Source organism: Anser cygnoides, chromosome 12 (assembly GCF_040182565.1).
Source record: "Anser cygnoides isolate HZ-2024a breed goose chromosome 12, Taihu_goose_T2T_genome, whole genome shotgun sequence".
NCBI lineage: Eukaryota > Metazoa > Chordata > Aves > Anseriformes > Anatidae > Anser > Anser cygnoides.
The window spans coordinates 10,794,396-10,810,597 of NC_089884.1; the positions used below are offsets into that span (position 1 = coordinate 10,794,396).

The window sequence follows — 16,202 nt, forward strand, 5'->3', positions numbered from 1 at the left end:
TCGCTCTCTCTTCTTGCTGAACAGCTGGTGTTGAAGCTGTTATATTTGAGAAAATAATATAAAAATTCTCCCTGCAATTGTAGAAATACACACTTTTAAGAATTTAAAAACATTTCAAAGAATTTCAAGAGATCAGTGTAGGGTATGTGTGAAGGACAGCTATTTACTGTATGCGGAGATTAATCTTATTTACTCACTGGAATAAATCTAGTCATACATATATATGACAGATGAGGCATACCTGTTGGTATATATGCTCCACTTGTGGATCTACTGCTATGCACAAGCATTTGCCTGAGTTCACATGGGTTTATTGTAAAACATAATTTTTAAGATAACGACTATAATATTATATTGATTTGGGGGTAATGAGGACAATTAGCATCTCTGCTTCTTTCTGCTGTTTACTCAACTGGTTATTTGTAAATGCAATTTTTCCAATTTATATGCAAAATTGCAGTATGAGCAGTTTTATGGCAAATTGTGCATCTAAATCGTTGGAAAAAGTTTCCTGTTTTAAGTACCATCATATAACTTGAGAATTAACGTGACACTGCAGTGAGACTTCACCTCTATGGTATTGTTACAGGCTGAGATGGTAAAGCTAAGTTGTCTCTGTGTACGGTTTTCCACAGCCATACGGGTTTCCCATTTACTTACAGCAAACCAGAACCTGGGCTGCAGGATCTGATCTGGGTGCAGAAGCTAGAAACAGGGATAATATAGCTAAACCTGTAGAAACCTTTTGCGACCTTGAAATGCCTTGAAATCCAAACAGTATCCTGATTTGCTGGGATATGGCAGGTTATTGTTATTTAGCTGGGAGATGGTGTTGTATCCTACCACTACTGTCAAAAGTGGAGATAGACTGGATTTAAAAACAAACAAACAAAACAAACAAACAAAAAAACAGTAAAAAGGCCTTTGTCAATAAATTGCTATATTCTGAATGATGCAGTAAGAATGAATAAAATTAACCATTTTAGGCTAGGACTTAATGAAATGAAAGTAGATCTATTTGATTAATTCAATTAGCATAATAATGGCAAAAGTAATAGGCATTTTTAATTACTATGAAAATGTCATTGTAAATACTACACTTAGCTACATTTGAGATTAAAAATAGCTTTTGCAATTAGGGTTTTTGAATAGTTATGTATTATTCTATTCATGCTGAGTTCTGTTGTTTTCCCAGCACTTAAAAGTGTGATATTTTGACAGGATCTTTCTTTTTAGGTACAGGCCTGATAATAATTTCCATAGAAGAGAAGCATGTTTTTAATTAAAATATGTTTGCTATTCAGTTTTTAAGAAAGATGCTCACTAAACCAGAAAACAAGAGTAATCAATACTGTATTTCAGGCAGAAATCACTTGGTACGCTTTGAGTGCATGCATTTATTGCTGTCTTGGTCCAGTGTTTGCACTCTTCAAGAGACAGTTACTGAATAGTTGGTGTGACCAAGTACGCTTTATGTATTCACTTCTATATATTCACTCTCCAATCAGTTAAGAATAATAACACACGTGTTAGTGTTACTATTGGTCATCACCTAGCTAGGTTAGTCCTGCAGTTAGCAATGCTTTCTAACGTTGTCAACTTGTAAGTGGTTTGAAGGGCAAACAGATGTCGTATAAGTGCAATTAAATAAGAATAGTAGTACTGGTAAATGTAATCGGATATATTTAATACTAATTTCCAAAGTGTTGACTTCATAGTAGTGTTTAAATGCTAATGAACTTTTCATTGCAGTGCCTTAGTGTACCAAATACCCATTTTTAGAGAGGAAAAGAAAGGTTAAGTTACACGCATGGTGCATCCTGTGACCCTACAATGGATGGCACCCACTGGTGACAAGGCACCAACATCTGTGCAACCACCACTGAGGCTGTGATCAGCTGCTACCTGATGTTGTGCCATCTTAGGTGTAGGTTCAGATCTTCTAGATAGATGTCTCTAGGCAGATTACAGCTCTCACCAGGTGATACCAGTGATTACAAATAATGCAGTCCAATAAAACATGTTTCGCTGTCTGAGGATCATCATAATTAAAGCTTTTTGGATAAGGTTAGGGTACTTACTGAATATGTTTTTCCTTTTTCAATCCAACTTTAAAAAATTTAATCTCTTAAATGAAAAAGTGGAGAGAAGGCTGTTAATGCTTCCCACTAGATTGGCTCTATTATTTAAAACCTGATGGAAATAGTTTGCTTGTTTAGTTCATGGTCTATTGGTTTTTCTTTAGATCTTAATGTAGAGCTAATAGCTGCACTTTTTCTTATGTTTGATACTCAATTTAATTCTGTTCTTAAAATATTGCTGACATTTTTCTTCTTTCTTTCTTCTGCTCCTTCGTTTTCAGAGCTTTCTGATTTAAAATGTATTTTGAGGCCTGTTTTTTCCTTCCCTAGCAATCTGAATCTCTTCCTCCCGTTTGCATTCTCAGTGGTGTTAATTTGCAGCTTTGCTGCTGCTTCACGTAATTCTTTCTGCAACAAACATGTCTGGCACCAGTTAGATGCAAATTATTAAAGGAATAAAAATAGATATGTAGAAAACTCTTGTAGTATTTTTCAGTTGGGCTGCCTGAAGGCAGGCACTGACATCCCCACGTGTGGTGGTTTTCAAAGGTGTGCTGGCCTCCAGGAAGGCAGCGGAGCTCCCCGTGGTCAGCACCTCCCCACAGCACCTCATTTGAAACCCCAGCTTTGACACTCTGACACGAGGCCTTTCAACCGTTACTCCTTGGAAAGAAAAGAAATAGCTTTTACAGGAAGGCTTGTTGGCTTTGCCAGTGCTGGGGGGGGGGGGAAAGGAGGGAGGTTGTTTTAATTGTTCTGAAGCCCCCTTGAAAGTCAGACAATCGTTACAAGCAATTCCTGGTTAGCTGCAACGTTTACCTTGTGGGTACACATCACTGCAGTGAAGTTTCTGTGGCCCTGCTCCTAAAGTGTCTTCCCTGCCTCCATCTTGAGGCGGAGGTAAAGGTGCTTCCCGTGAGGGAGGTCTGACGTGGCACCTCCCGGCAGCAGCAGGCCGGAGGTGGCCACACGGGTGCAGTAACCCAGGCCAACCCTGCCTTTCTGAGGTGAGAGCTCCCGCCTGCCCTCCTATGGGGCTTCAGTTTGAGCCGGGGACCAGTCATGGAGTGCACGCTGTGGGTTTCTTTTGGGTGACAAACAACTGGGGGAGCTTTCGGGAGCAGCTCTCTTGTGCCCCAGTTGCTAACGGGCGTTCAGTCCGTGGGGCCTGCCTAGAGCCAGCCTGAAGTAAACAGATCTCTCACCCCGATTGCCTCAGACAAAAACAGTGAAATGCATATGGTGTGGGTATCTGGTCTTCCACACCAGCTGCTTCTCTCTGTGGTACAATCCCATTTATGCTACAGAGCCAAGATTTGCATGAAAGATAGGGAGTTTCCAATGCCAAGAAAGATTGTGCTGCTTAATGCTTAAGTAACGGCAGAGAAAAACAGATTTTCATGCATCTTCTGTAACAGTTGGTGCCGAACCTTACAGAAATATTTTGTAAACTAAAACCTTTACGTTAAACTGTGTAAAGGAAATCCCTCATCTTTGTATTTGGAATGCCAATTGTTGAAAACATTCGTGCAGTGCTCATATTTGAATATATGACTTGTTTATGCAGCTGGTATGATATATAACACTGAGAGTGCCAGCATATGATGATAAGTAAACAAGTTATCTGCAAATATGTTAGCATGAAGTCATGCCCTTAAGCCTCATGATAATTTTTTTTTTAAGTTGATCGTAAATGCATGCATATGCTATCTGCTTCTATTCCTTTATCCCTATTTTTAGAAAGAGATAAAGAATAGTATATCTAGCTAAAATCCTGACAAGCTGCTGTGGAGCATGTGTGTGGATGACACGTAGGGGAATGTTTTATTTTTGTGTTTTTCCTTAAAAACCAAGCATGTGGATTCACAAACAGTGGCACACATAGCACCAAGGTCATTCCAGTTGCTTCCAAGTGCTCCCTCCCTGCCTCCCCTGAATCATAGCTCTCCACCTGGGAAGCAGTTCCTCAGGCAGCATGTGATGCTGCATCCTCTTGTCAGTGCTGATGGACTACAGCAGAGGCAGGAGCTGTCTGTGCTGCTGTCAGCTGCCTGTGGAAGCAGAAGGCTATGGCTGGAAACCCAGTTCTTGCCATACATGTAGCCTGACACAGAAGGCCTTTCCGTGGATTACACTCTATTGTCCAGTTATAATTTTTTTTCGTGCAGAGCAAACTAAGTTTGAACGTGTCCTGGCATGGAAAGCTGCAATTGTGGCCAAAAGGAACTATTCCACAAATGCCCAGGAGACAGGAAATCTCAGAAGGAGGCTCACTTGTGTCTTCATCTTGTATGCAGGTTTTACGGGGCTGTTTTTAGTTATCTGCATGACAGAGTAGGTTCTCAGCTCAGGCAGCCAGGAAGCAAAAAGCAGCCAGCTACTAGCCAGTTGTAAAAATGTGCTTACGCCATTGGACTAACATTACAAAGCAAATCTGTCACAGCTTTAATTGTGTGTGTTTTTTTTTTAACTCTTGATTTAGCAACTTTAATTTTTCCCTTCAATGTTGTATAAGAAATACACTTCCTATCAGAAAATCATTCCTACGATTCTGAAATGTTGTCCCTCACTGCCTTAGTATGTACTGATTTCCTACTTGCTAAAAAATAGAGATAAAATGTTACTACTTTGAAATTATTGACATGATCCAGCCCTTTGGATTGAGAGCCTTTGGAAATTTAAGAAGGCATCTGCTTTCTCCTCCGTAATCCCAGTTTATGGAATTGTTATATTTGAATGAATTAATGGTCAGTTATATATCTAAATGATCACAAGTACTGTGAATGTATCTTGAAGGTAAGCTCTTTCTGGATACAGTGCATATTTACTGGGTTCGTAATTGCACGTATCGGAAGTCTAATATGAGATGTATGTCAGATGGCACATTGACGTCAGGTACAACAAGATTCACTGAAATTGAGCCTCTGATTCCTTCCACCTAAAATAGGAAGCTATTCTGCCATCATAACTGAAAGAATTAAATTTGAGCAGGATGACCAATATGGCTTTGATAAAGGGTGAGATAGACTGGCAAGTAATCTTGAGGGGTCAGAGTGGTGCCACAGCAACCCTGTTCCAACACATGTATTTTTGGATATGATATAATTTTTCTAGCTTTTTGAAGAGAGAGAACATCTGTCTGAGGAGAATAGTAAAAGGAAAATAGGTAGAGCTTGAGATCTTTACCTGTCTTTTAACTGACGTTTGCTAGACCTGGAGGAATAACAGTAGACAAGAGAGGGATGCCAAGACCAAATACAGGTCACTGAATGGATCACGGAGCTTTAGAAGTGCAGAACAAAGTCCATCTTTCTCTGGAGATGTTTTATTCCTGTGAATCAGCAGTTTAGTCTAAAGGGTTTTCAGGAATAAAAATCTTTTCTTTATAAGGTGATTTTAATAAGAGATGAAAATAGTGATGGGTTTTGTGCCAGATATTACTGCTGACATTACACATCACAAATGTTCCCCTAGCAGTGTGCAGTGAATTCATTCCAGCAGAGATCACGCATAGCCATGCCAGAGGTGAACTGGAACTGTTTACTTGGACAGCTGATTTTTTCCAGCCCCAATAACTCGTAAAGCATTTCAAACACTTCATATTTTTCTCCAGAGGAAACTTGTCTTTTATGCTTCAGAATATTTAACCTTAAGTAGGGAAATGTATCAATAATTAAAAAAAAAATCCAGAATGAAATAAATGGGTACAGGGTGAAAAATTACACTTACATAATTGCTTCCTTGACACTTTCATGGATGTGGGAAGTATTTATATGAACTGTGCCGAGTTCCTTCTGTGGAAAGGTCACATCTTGCAGCCAGAATAGCAAAACGCCTATTCTGTACCTATTTCAGCTGAGTGAGATGCAGAATATGTTATCTTAGCCAATGACTTGGCAGATTCTATGGCAGTATTCACAGACTGCAAAATTTCATGCTTAATATATCAAGTCACTGATGTTTACATGTTTACAATGCCACATTTACAATGTTCCTTCTCATGTTGTGTGTTTTAATGTTTCTTCTTGCATTAATTATGCTGAATTTTCTTTTTACCTATCAGTGGGGAGAACTCTTCTGTTCTACACTATGGGCACGCTGGAGCCCCAAATGATAAGACTATTGAAGATGGAGACTTGTGGTAAGTAAAGGATTAGAGCTTGTCTGATGTTTTTGTTACACTGCTGGCTTCGTTTCAATATATGTACTCTTGGACTTAATTAGTAAAATGATGGCTGCATAAGGAGAAAAGATCTAATCTTTAAAACAGCATGTAACTTTGCATGCCAGGCTATTCTGGTTTCTTCCAAAGGTCCTGTATATCTTTATCTCCAGTTTAAGGGGAATGGGATATTGTTTTCAAACTGCTCTGTTCCAAAGGCACTTTAGATTTTAGTTTAAGAATGGCTGTATTTTAAATAAGGGCACTTGCAAAAACTGAAATCTAATTTTGCTTTTGAAATTCAGATCCAAACCTCAGCTCTGATGGTTGGGGGTTGAGAGGGTGTTCACTACTTTTAAGAAAAATGGCATAAAATTGTAATATAGATTATATATTCCAAGTGCCTTCATGCACCCAGACACCCTAGCCTGAAAGTGGACTTTCTGAACATGAGAGGTGATCAAACTCAGCTCAGTTCAGGTTAGGTCAGGGTGCTTCTAGTCCTGTATTGTGCCAAAAAATTAAAAAAAAATAATCTGTAGAATTTAGCATTGCAAGAATGTGATTGCAAATACCACACATTTCTCTCCACTTGTATTACATTCCACATGCTTTGTAGTATCGCTGCAGATAAAAGCAGTGTGAATAAAATCACCAAAGACGTTACTATAAATTTCAAGACAAACCTAATTGTGTGGTGTGTAGCATAGCAGAATATAGCTTTTGTACTTCACCTCCAAGGACTTTGATCAAAAAGCCTGCATTTGTAAAAGGACAAAACTAGTTCTGGAGGAGTTAATCACAGATATTTAGTGGAGGATATGTATTGGATTACTTTTGTAGCATGTGCAAAGAGACTGCAGGTATGTATTTTCACAGTTGGATGTAAAGATGTGGAGGAAAGCAAATGAGTATTATCATAGGCTCAGAAGCTGTTGTGGGAAACAAATTGGTTCTCAAGGTTCTCAAAAGTTTTTTTAAAAAAGCTGGTACATCTACAGAGACTGCAGAGTGCATTTAATTACAGATATGTAATTTCTTTTTAATACTGTAAAAAATCTTTAAAAGCTTCTTGTACAATAGTTTATGTATTATATTCATCTGTGGTGAATAGTTTACTAAACCAATCAAATACTAATGTTAATTTATTGCTGTATAATAGCTTTGACTTATTGATCACATTGTCTTTGGATAGGTAATATCCTATGAGGTTTCTTTTGAACAGGTAGGGCACACCAACATGGTTCTGTATTGACTGTGACATTTGATTACATTTGCAAAAAAAGACAGTGTGTAGCCTACAGGAAATCACAGTTTGTTACTGAGAGAAGATACACCACAATGTATTAAGATGTCCTGTACATAAAATCAAGGCATTTAAACAGTGAGGGGCATAATATTGCTGGGAGAACTCACGGCTGACGTATATAAATAGAAGCTCTTGCAGGCAGCAGCTCCACATCGTAGCCATCTCAACAAGGAAAGCAAGGATTAACCCAGTTTGAAATACCTTCTTCCTGAAATGGTCCAGCCTCACGTCTTGATTAGATCAAGTTTGTCAGGTGTAGATTGGCTCTTAGCAAATAGGTGGTCAGATCAGCTTGACCTAACCCTTTCTTTCCTAGTGGAAGAACAGGATGACAAGGTTAGCCTGGTTGTGCTCACTGGGGTGCAAGATAAGCCTCCTGCTCACTGGCCAGTCTCCATCACTGTGTTGTGTTAACCATGCCTTGGTCTGGCTCTGTCTGAGCAGCTGCTGATGTCCCAAGTAGTTCGGGACCCAGCTCTTAGCAAGTGTATTGAGTAAGTTTTGTTCCTTTCCCACCAGCCCCTTGCAGGAGCCCTTTCTCTGAGTGCACAAGTGCCTGCTGGGGCTGCAGTCTCTGCCCATGCCTCTTGCCCTGTCTGATAGGCAGGTGGCAGCCAAACTGTGCTCCACGCACAATTTTATTAGCATTTTTCTCAAGTGCATGTAAAGAAGTAATAAAAAAAAAATGTAATTGCATTTGTATGAAGACTATTTAAAAATATACTCATTTTCCGCAGTTTAAAGAAGCTGTGCTAACTTACTTCAGTAGAATACAAATTAGCACAAGGAACTTCCTGGGTGATTTTACTGTGTGCTTTTACAAATTTATAATTTGGGTGTAGGCGTGCCTATAGTGCATACAGAATAGGTTGTTAAAATGACAGCATGCTGATTTGCATGTATATGTTAAGAGTTCATGTGTTTGACTCTCAATTAAGCTTTTGAATAGCTACTGGGAGCCCTCTGTTGGGTAGTTTTAGTCTCTTCCCTGAACATAAGGAAAAGCAACTTCACTTTTGGTGAAAAAGAAGTGTTTAAAGGGTTATTTCTGCTTCTGCCAGTAATTTGGGTATAAATCTAATGTAACAACTCCATAGAATAATGGAATAATAGAATCAGAAGATTGGGTACTCGGTGTGATTTTTATTAAATTATTCAGTAGAATTTCAAGTCTCTTTCTTGAAATGATTTACTTGATATGAAAAACATTCAAGAATTTTGCAGAAATGTGCAGCTTGGGTGTTTTATGTGCTAAGTAGTACAATGCAGTAGCTGTCAGTAAATACATCAACAGCACCTGAATATTAGAAAAAAATAGATTTGTAAGACTAGTGTTTTGCTTGTTTCAAACACTCGATTACATGCTTTGTTTGCTCTTCGAAGAATATTAGTTACAAGGATTTGCTGGTATCAACAAGAGATCATAGGCAAAAATACTTGGGGTATTGCAATTTTTTAAAAATTATTTTTAGACTGTTACTCAGACCTCTCATTAAAAAGTCACATCTAGAACACTGATTTTATGACTTTCATTTTTGATAATTAATCTACATGAAGTGGGTTTATTTCTGTAAGAAACTGGTATAGAATTAAATTGCCAATATTGCATAATAATCCACATTTTTATAGGTACAGCTTCTGTTCTAGATGACCTCAGTAAAGACGGGCTGTAAAGAGAACTTCTGGCACTTCTTTTCAATACGGACTGTTTTCCTAAGCAGGGCTGTCATTTTCAGTCTATTAAATACTAAAAATGAAATAGCTAACACGAAGAATTACCATTGACATAGAAATCAGTATTTTAGGGTTTCAATATTCAATAGGCATGTGCAAAGCACTGAACTGATATTAAATGTAAATATTGCAATTATGGCAAGTCAGTGTTTTACATAAATAATTCATGTCGTATAACATCTATGTAGTGGACATGTAAATGAGTATGGTCAACATGATCTAAAACAAACACTTTTCCTAAGCAAGTGTCTATTATCTCCGTGGTCAGAGAGGTCCTGCAGATAAATTGCTAGGCTGAGCACCCTTGTGAATCACAGCACTGTGCACTCTGCCCGTTCACTTGATATTACATTTAAATAAACTCTTCTGCTCAAAATGTTAAAAATCACTATTACAGATGTATACAGTGCTGTCATATGGCCAGGCTAAGATACAAATACTGATTTTCTTATGTCATCTTAAACCTGTGACAGCTCAGATAGAAACCGAGCCCAAGATTGAGGTTTACTGCATTATCTCAAGGTATTGCATTATGCATTGCGTGCTAAGACGCCTGCTGTTTCTGTGGTGAGGCTGTGGCTATGTTTTGTAATTTGGAAAGTGGAGCCATAAGCAGTTCTAGCTTACAATCTCCTGTCCTGTTCACGAGAGGCCTCCATCGGGGTCCGAGTCGGGAAGTAACCACAACCTATTTTCCAGTGATTTTTGGAGCCCCACCACCTCTACCAACCCAGTTTAGATAACAAAAGGTCTTTTAAAGTTTAGCGGGAAGATCTGACACCCTGCTATGCACAAATCAGGTGCAAATAAGCACCTAGGGTCCTGTCTGTCAAGTGGTGTACCTGGCGTTACTCCTGCTTCCTGGGCCAGTTTCTCACAAGCTCTCCTTTTGCAGCTATTCTGTGTTTGTTCAGTCTAGGGGAAGAGATTGGTTCAGTAGCTGGAGAGCCCTCACGGGACACGGAAGTCTCTGGTCTCAGCTCTCCTCAGATCAATCTCAGAGATCAGCTGGAAGTTAGGACTTGACCTGGGAAGTATCTTTCATGAAAAATTCAGTCGAAGCCACAGTGTTTCTGTGAAAAGCTTCGGTCTCAACAAATCAGCATCTTCTGAAAATCTACTTCCTTAAAAAAGAAGGAAACAAAGCCCATTGGGTCCTTCCTTCTGCCCTACCAGGGCTGCCGTGTGGAGCCACATCATAGCTGTGGGGAAAGGAGAAAACCAGACGTCGGCACAGGTGGGGTGCAGCTTGGGGAGTGTGGGGCCAGACAAACGTCTGTCCTCACCTTTGTGGTTCGGTGCTTCGTTGTAGGAACCCTCAGAGGTGCCAAACCTGAAATGTGTACGTTACCTTTTGATTTTGAGAAGGCATTTGGGAAAATGATAGTTTATTGCATTTACTTCGCTGCCTTGCGGTTCGTGCCACCTGCCTTTGTTGATTCCTGCCATTGCTGCAGTGCTGAAGGCACGTCAGGAGTTGATTGTTTTATTGCGATTGATCAGCAGGGCTCCTGCAACGTTTGACAAATACAAAATGCTTCTATGATCTTAAAATAAAGATTGATCCTTCATGATGAGGCTCTCGCTTAAATATCAGAAATGTGAGAAAATAAGCCTGACCCCAGATGTCACTGAAATAGATACGGCTATTACCTGAGATGGTTTTCTGCACATGTCCTGAGTTGCAGGTCTTTGTCTTTCATGGCTTCTGACAAATTTCTCAGGGAAAATTCAGCACTTATTAAACCAACTTTTGTTGGCAAGTTTACTGACCTTTTAGCACTCGATGACCTTTTTTGGTGGTTAGTTGGTCCATTCTTCGAAAAATGCTGAATATAATTGTATATTCTGAAGCAATTGGCATGTTTAACACTTTGAAATACCCTCCTAAGTCAGGATCTTAAGGGAGATCTCCCTGCTGCCTGGCACAGTCCTGTCTGCGCAGGCCCTGGGCTGTGTCAGCTCCATGCACCTTGTGGACGGGCGCCGTGGCTGCGGGTCCCCAGTGGGTCCAGGGCCCAACGGGGATTGCCCAGAGGGTACTCCCCTACAGGGAGTCCCACTGTGTAATGTATTAAGAGGGCTTGGGTGAAATCATAAATAATGGGAGGACAGCATCTACTGCCCGTGAAGTGCAGCAGACCTGAGAGAGAGAGATACCATTAACCTTGTATTCACAGTGGGCCTATCTGTTTATAAACTAAACCTAACTTGAAAAGTTTTGGCAGAAACAGGTTCGATCATCAGATGATGTCATTCAATTTATTTGACTGTTTCTTTGAACACTCTCAGATTTAAGCTCACTGATTGTAATGAAAGCATTGGAAAGAATAGGGTATCTTTGGTGGAGCAGGATATTTCCTGCTGCAAAGGTTCACGGCTATTTTGGCGACCCACCAGTGATGTCAGGAAAACAAATTTTACTTGGAAATAGTTTTATTGCATTTGGGTACCAGAATTTAAACACTAGAAAAGTTTTATTAGTGCCACAAAATCTGTTTTACATTCTGATACAGAAGTGCAATCGTAGCCTAATACATCTACGTGAGATGTTCCAAATGTGTCTTGGCTGTATTGGCAGGTATTGTTATTTTCTTAGTCAAATAGTGGAGCTGGGCACATGGAAGGCAATCTAGCATTGCAAAAAGATTTTACCGGAATAATTTAACTCTGAGGAATACTTCTTTCCTTAGTATTCTAATGCCAGTTAAATAATAAAAGGGATAATATTGACACCAGGGGGCACTAAAATAAATGCTCTCTGGAAGGAATTAAGTATTGACCCATGGTTTGATGCTGGCAGTGTCTTGATATTAGATACTTACCAGAGCAAAGGCTCGGCACCATCCAGGAGCATTGTCTCTGCATGTAATGTGTATTCCACTTACGTTGTGCTAAATTTGCGCTTGCTTCCTTCTGTTTGACACTTCTATGTGCCTTTTTATAAATATGTTAATATTTTCTGGTGCTCTCAGAAGATCCTGTTTTAACTTCTAGTGCTCCTTTTCTTGTCATTTCAGAAGCTTTGTTATAGGGAGCTTGACTGCATATATAAGTAGTTAAGACAGATTTTTCTGGGTGAAACAGGGAAGATACTAAGTTTTCAGGGGTCTTTATCATTTAATTACTCTAAAGATACGAAGGACCATTTTTAGATCTTCTGGAGTTGTCGATCACTCTGAGGTGTACAAAGAACATTGTGAAAGAAAGTTGCTTGTTACAAGAGCTGGTCAAATCCAGTTGTCCATGTTTATTCATAAAGACAAGGTCCTCTATTCACTAAAATATGTTACTTTTCTAATTTTACCTATTTTTGATCTGAAAGCATAGTATAGAGGTTTCTAGAATCAAAAGAGCTGTCATTTTCTATATAAGCTGTGTGCATACATCTTTTACATATGCACACAATATGCATACGCAGTATACATATTTCCTTGAAACTAGCAGTATATTTCCCTTAGTATTATCCAGTTTTGTTTGTAGAAAAATGCATTGTTCATTTTTCTGCAGGAATGAGTAAGCGTATAACATGAAAGAACTTTTTGTGAGTACTGGAGCTATCATATGTTTCAGGAAAACATCAAGAAGACTTTCAACTACTCAATTAAAAGACAGGTTAGCTTAAAGAAAAAGTATACCGCACACAGAGAAGTTTGTTGTGACTCTTTTCCAAGTGGAATTTACACTGTTTTACAAAGTTTTATGGTATTAATGCCAGCCTATAAACCAAACTGCATTTGTCCAGGTGGGGGCAATGTTGCATTAAAAAGCAGGAACTGACCAATATTTTTGCATCAGATAATAGAAGTCCTCCCTTTTCCACCCCCAAGTACTTCATTGTCTGCTATTAAAACAATTTATCCTACGGAACAAAATACTGTATTTATTACTTCTTGAAAGCACTGCTTTTAAGATCCCAGGATATTAATGTGTCAGATGTAAATGCTCATCTATTTTATGTAGGTGAGGCTAGTATTTTCATTTGCCCATGTACATTTTTTATGCATTTTGAAGTTTGGTACTATAATAATATGCAAAAATTATGGTTAGCTTTAACCTTTCAGTCTGCAGTTTTGAAACAACTTGTTGTTAGTTATGGTTTTGTTTCTAATAATAATACAAAGTACATTGCTACTACTTACTGGTTGATTGCAAAATCAACTGGCTATCCATTTCTGAAATAATTCCTTTGGCTTGATTCCTCTGGTTTGAGTAGCATTTACTATTTTCATCAAGTGTAGGTATTTTTCTTCCTGTTGTGCCTATAGACTATATTAATTTTATGCTAATCTACAAAAATTGATTAGATTAAATATAGAGAAGTATATTTGCTAGAATTGGCAATAGTACTCCTCTAATTGATTGTGTGATCTGGATAATTCAGGGCTTTGGGGTTGCCTGCTGTTAGAGATGTATAAGCGTTTTAGCCAAAGCAGAGATCACTAAGTAATAATATGTTTGCTGTAACAAATTTTAGCTTTCCTTTAAATACCGTGTTATGGCCTGCTTCTTAATTTGATGGTCTTCATATGTTGTAGTGCATATGATATTTTTTAAATTATCACCTGCAAATGAGATTCATCTTTCATATTTTTAGATTAACATTCTCAACAGAGTCTCAAGAAACCTGAGGGCATGAAGTTGCTTTGGCTGCTGCTGGACTGATTTGGCTAGGGTTGCTTAAATAAAACAAGTGGGGTACAGTTCAGTATTTTTTTAATAGCTGTTGATTTAATATTGATCATTCACAAATGCCGTTTAGTTTAATCCATCTTTTGTGGTGGTCTTTGTTAACACAGATGCATGTAAAGTATTTAAAAAAATACTCCGACAGATATTGCTTATCTTGGATACATTTCAGTAGCAAAGTCTTTCTTACTGTTCTTGGTGTGGGGAACTCAATCATATAGGTCAAAATGCAGTTGTAGAGGGAGTCTTAAACTACTATATGGCTCCAAGTGAAGGTGCTGTTAATCTCTAGCACACCCTTGGTGTATCCCCCACAAACCAGGTGTAATTCTCAGGCCCTGCATTCTGGGCAGTTTTGGGTCTCTTCCCTTGTGTCTGGTCAGGGAGCCCTTTGTTATTGCTGTGGTGGAGGCATGACTCTGAGCCAGGGCCTCACAAGGAGTCTTTCTGGTATAATACTGCTCCACTTTTAGGCTGAGCCAATTTAGGTCTTTAAAGAAAGAATATTTCTAATTTCAATTGTACATTGCCATATACTGTACTTTCAGCTTGAGGTGCTGCTAGGAAGAGTAGTGTTTTTGTTTTGTTGTTGTTTTTCTGAATAGAGAAAAAATGTTCTTACTGGCAAAACAGCAGACTCATCTAGGGATGGGCAGCATCAGCTTCCTTTTCTGAAGAACTAGTTGCTGCTTTCGTTACTGCACGCTTGGCTTGAACATTTGGACCTTCTCTCCATGAAAGGACTAGGAACTCTTTTTTTGCCTTTGGTTGGCATCTTCTGTACAGCATTCTGAACCCCCTGTCTGATGGATTCCTTTTGAAAACTGATAATTTAGAGGTTCCTTGAGCAATCCCAAGAACAACTACAGGAAGTCAAAAAACAAACAAACAACAACAAAACACCACCACCCCCCCCCCCCCCCCCCAAAAAAAAAAACAAACTTACATGAACCTGTGCCATTGGTCACTGTCTCAGTTTTCACTGTGGAAAAAATTGGAAGCTTTAACCTTTTGCTTGCAGGACCACGTGTGTGTAAGCATGCACACATAAGAGAACTTGATAGTATTTACAGTGAAGATCAATGAGTAGAGGTCTGACACTTCACCTACTCCTGTAATCTCCAGTGGTTGTTTGCCCAGGTCAGAGTGTCCAAAAACGGCAGCTGAAAGCTAAGGCTCTTAAGTCCAAATGTAGCAGAAACATCAAACTTCTGCTGTTCAGCTTTACTAGGTATCTTCCACCCCTAGACATCTAGAGATTGACTGTATGAGTTAATTGCAAAATTTTGGTAACTTGAAAAAGTAGCTGCCTTGTTCCTATCCTATGCTGGTATCTCATACTCTGGTGAGGAGCTTATGAGGTTTGTTCTCTTCAGTGTGACTGGGAAGTGTGCAGCTGCCAGTACAGGTTTTTCCTTGCACGTTTCCTTCTCTTCCCTGCAGCCCTGACATCCTTTCTCCTTGTTTGAGCAAGTCAGCCAGATACTGCGCTCCCAGTATGGAGGCTCGTGGCAGCTGGCCAGTGTCACGTTTGCAGTCATCTCTGTTTTAGGTTGACTTTTCAGCAAAGAATTCTCTGCTAAAGAGAGTACTGTCACTTACTAAATATGCCAATTAAAAATGGATAATAGTTACAATAATGAAACCAGGAAAAACCATCCATTCAGCAAAAAGGCGATCCAGTTGTCAGAACTTTACCTGACAGTTTGCCTGATCTTTGGCATATTGCCTGCATGGGTCTAGCAGAGGTGTGAAGCGGGCAGTAGAGACACTGCACCTTCTGTGCCTTATAAAGCCTGGAGTGCTGCCTCACCCTTCTCCTAACCTGGCAATACTAGCTTTGGGTTCCCAATCCCTTTTTTGTATCTAATGCTTCTTTCTATACTGGGGACATCCAGCTGCTTACCAGAAACACTGGGAGATGGCTCTCAGGGGTGAATTTAGCCATGAAAAAGGTAATCAAAAGGGGTTTTTTTTTGGCTCTTTGCTCTGGCAAACATTTTTAAGGCGACATTGATGCAAATTGCATGGGGGTGAAAGAGGGACGATCCTTGATCATGGAAATTGGCTTATTTAGTGCAGAAGCATAAGGCAGTTGTCTTCAGTTTCTTCCACAGACAAATATTGAAAGCAAGGAATTCCTTCTCAACCTGTTTCTGAAAAGAATCAGTACAGAAAATCTTACAATGTGGGTGTTTACTGAGCCAACTCCTACGTCCAGCTCATT

The 16,202-nt window shown here is 39.3% G+C and overlaps 1 protein-coding gene across 4 annotated transcripts in view; it reads left to right on the top strand.

Annotated features, from left to right (window-relative positions):
- Positions 1 to 16,202, top strand: part of PEPD (peptidase D) — a 139,305-nt gene that overhangs the window by 79,848 nt on the left and 43,255 nt on the right. For all 4 annotated transcript variants that reach the window (XM_067004197.1, XM_048068809.2, XM_067004196.1 and 1 more), the window contains one exon: positions 6,145 to 6,222. In XM_067004197.1, coding sequence (XP_066860298.1) covers positions 6,145 to 6,222 — 78 coding nt within the window. The remainder of the gene's footprint in view (positions 1 to 6,144; positions 6,223 to 16,202) is intronic.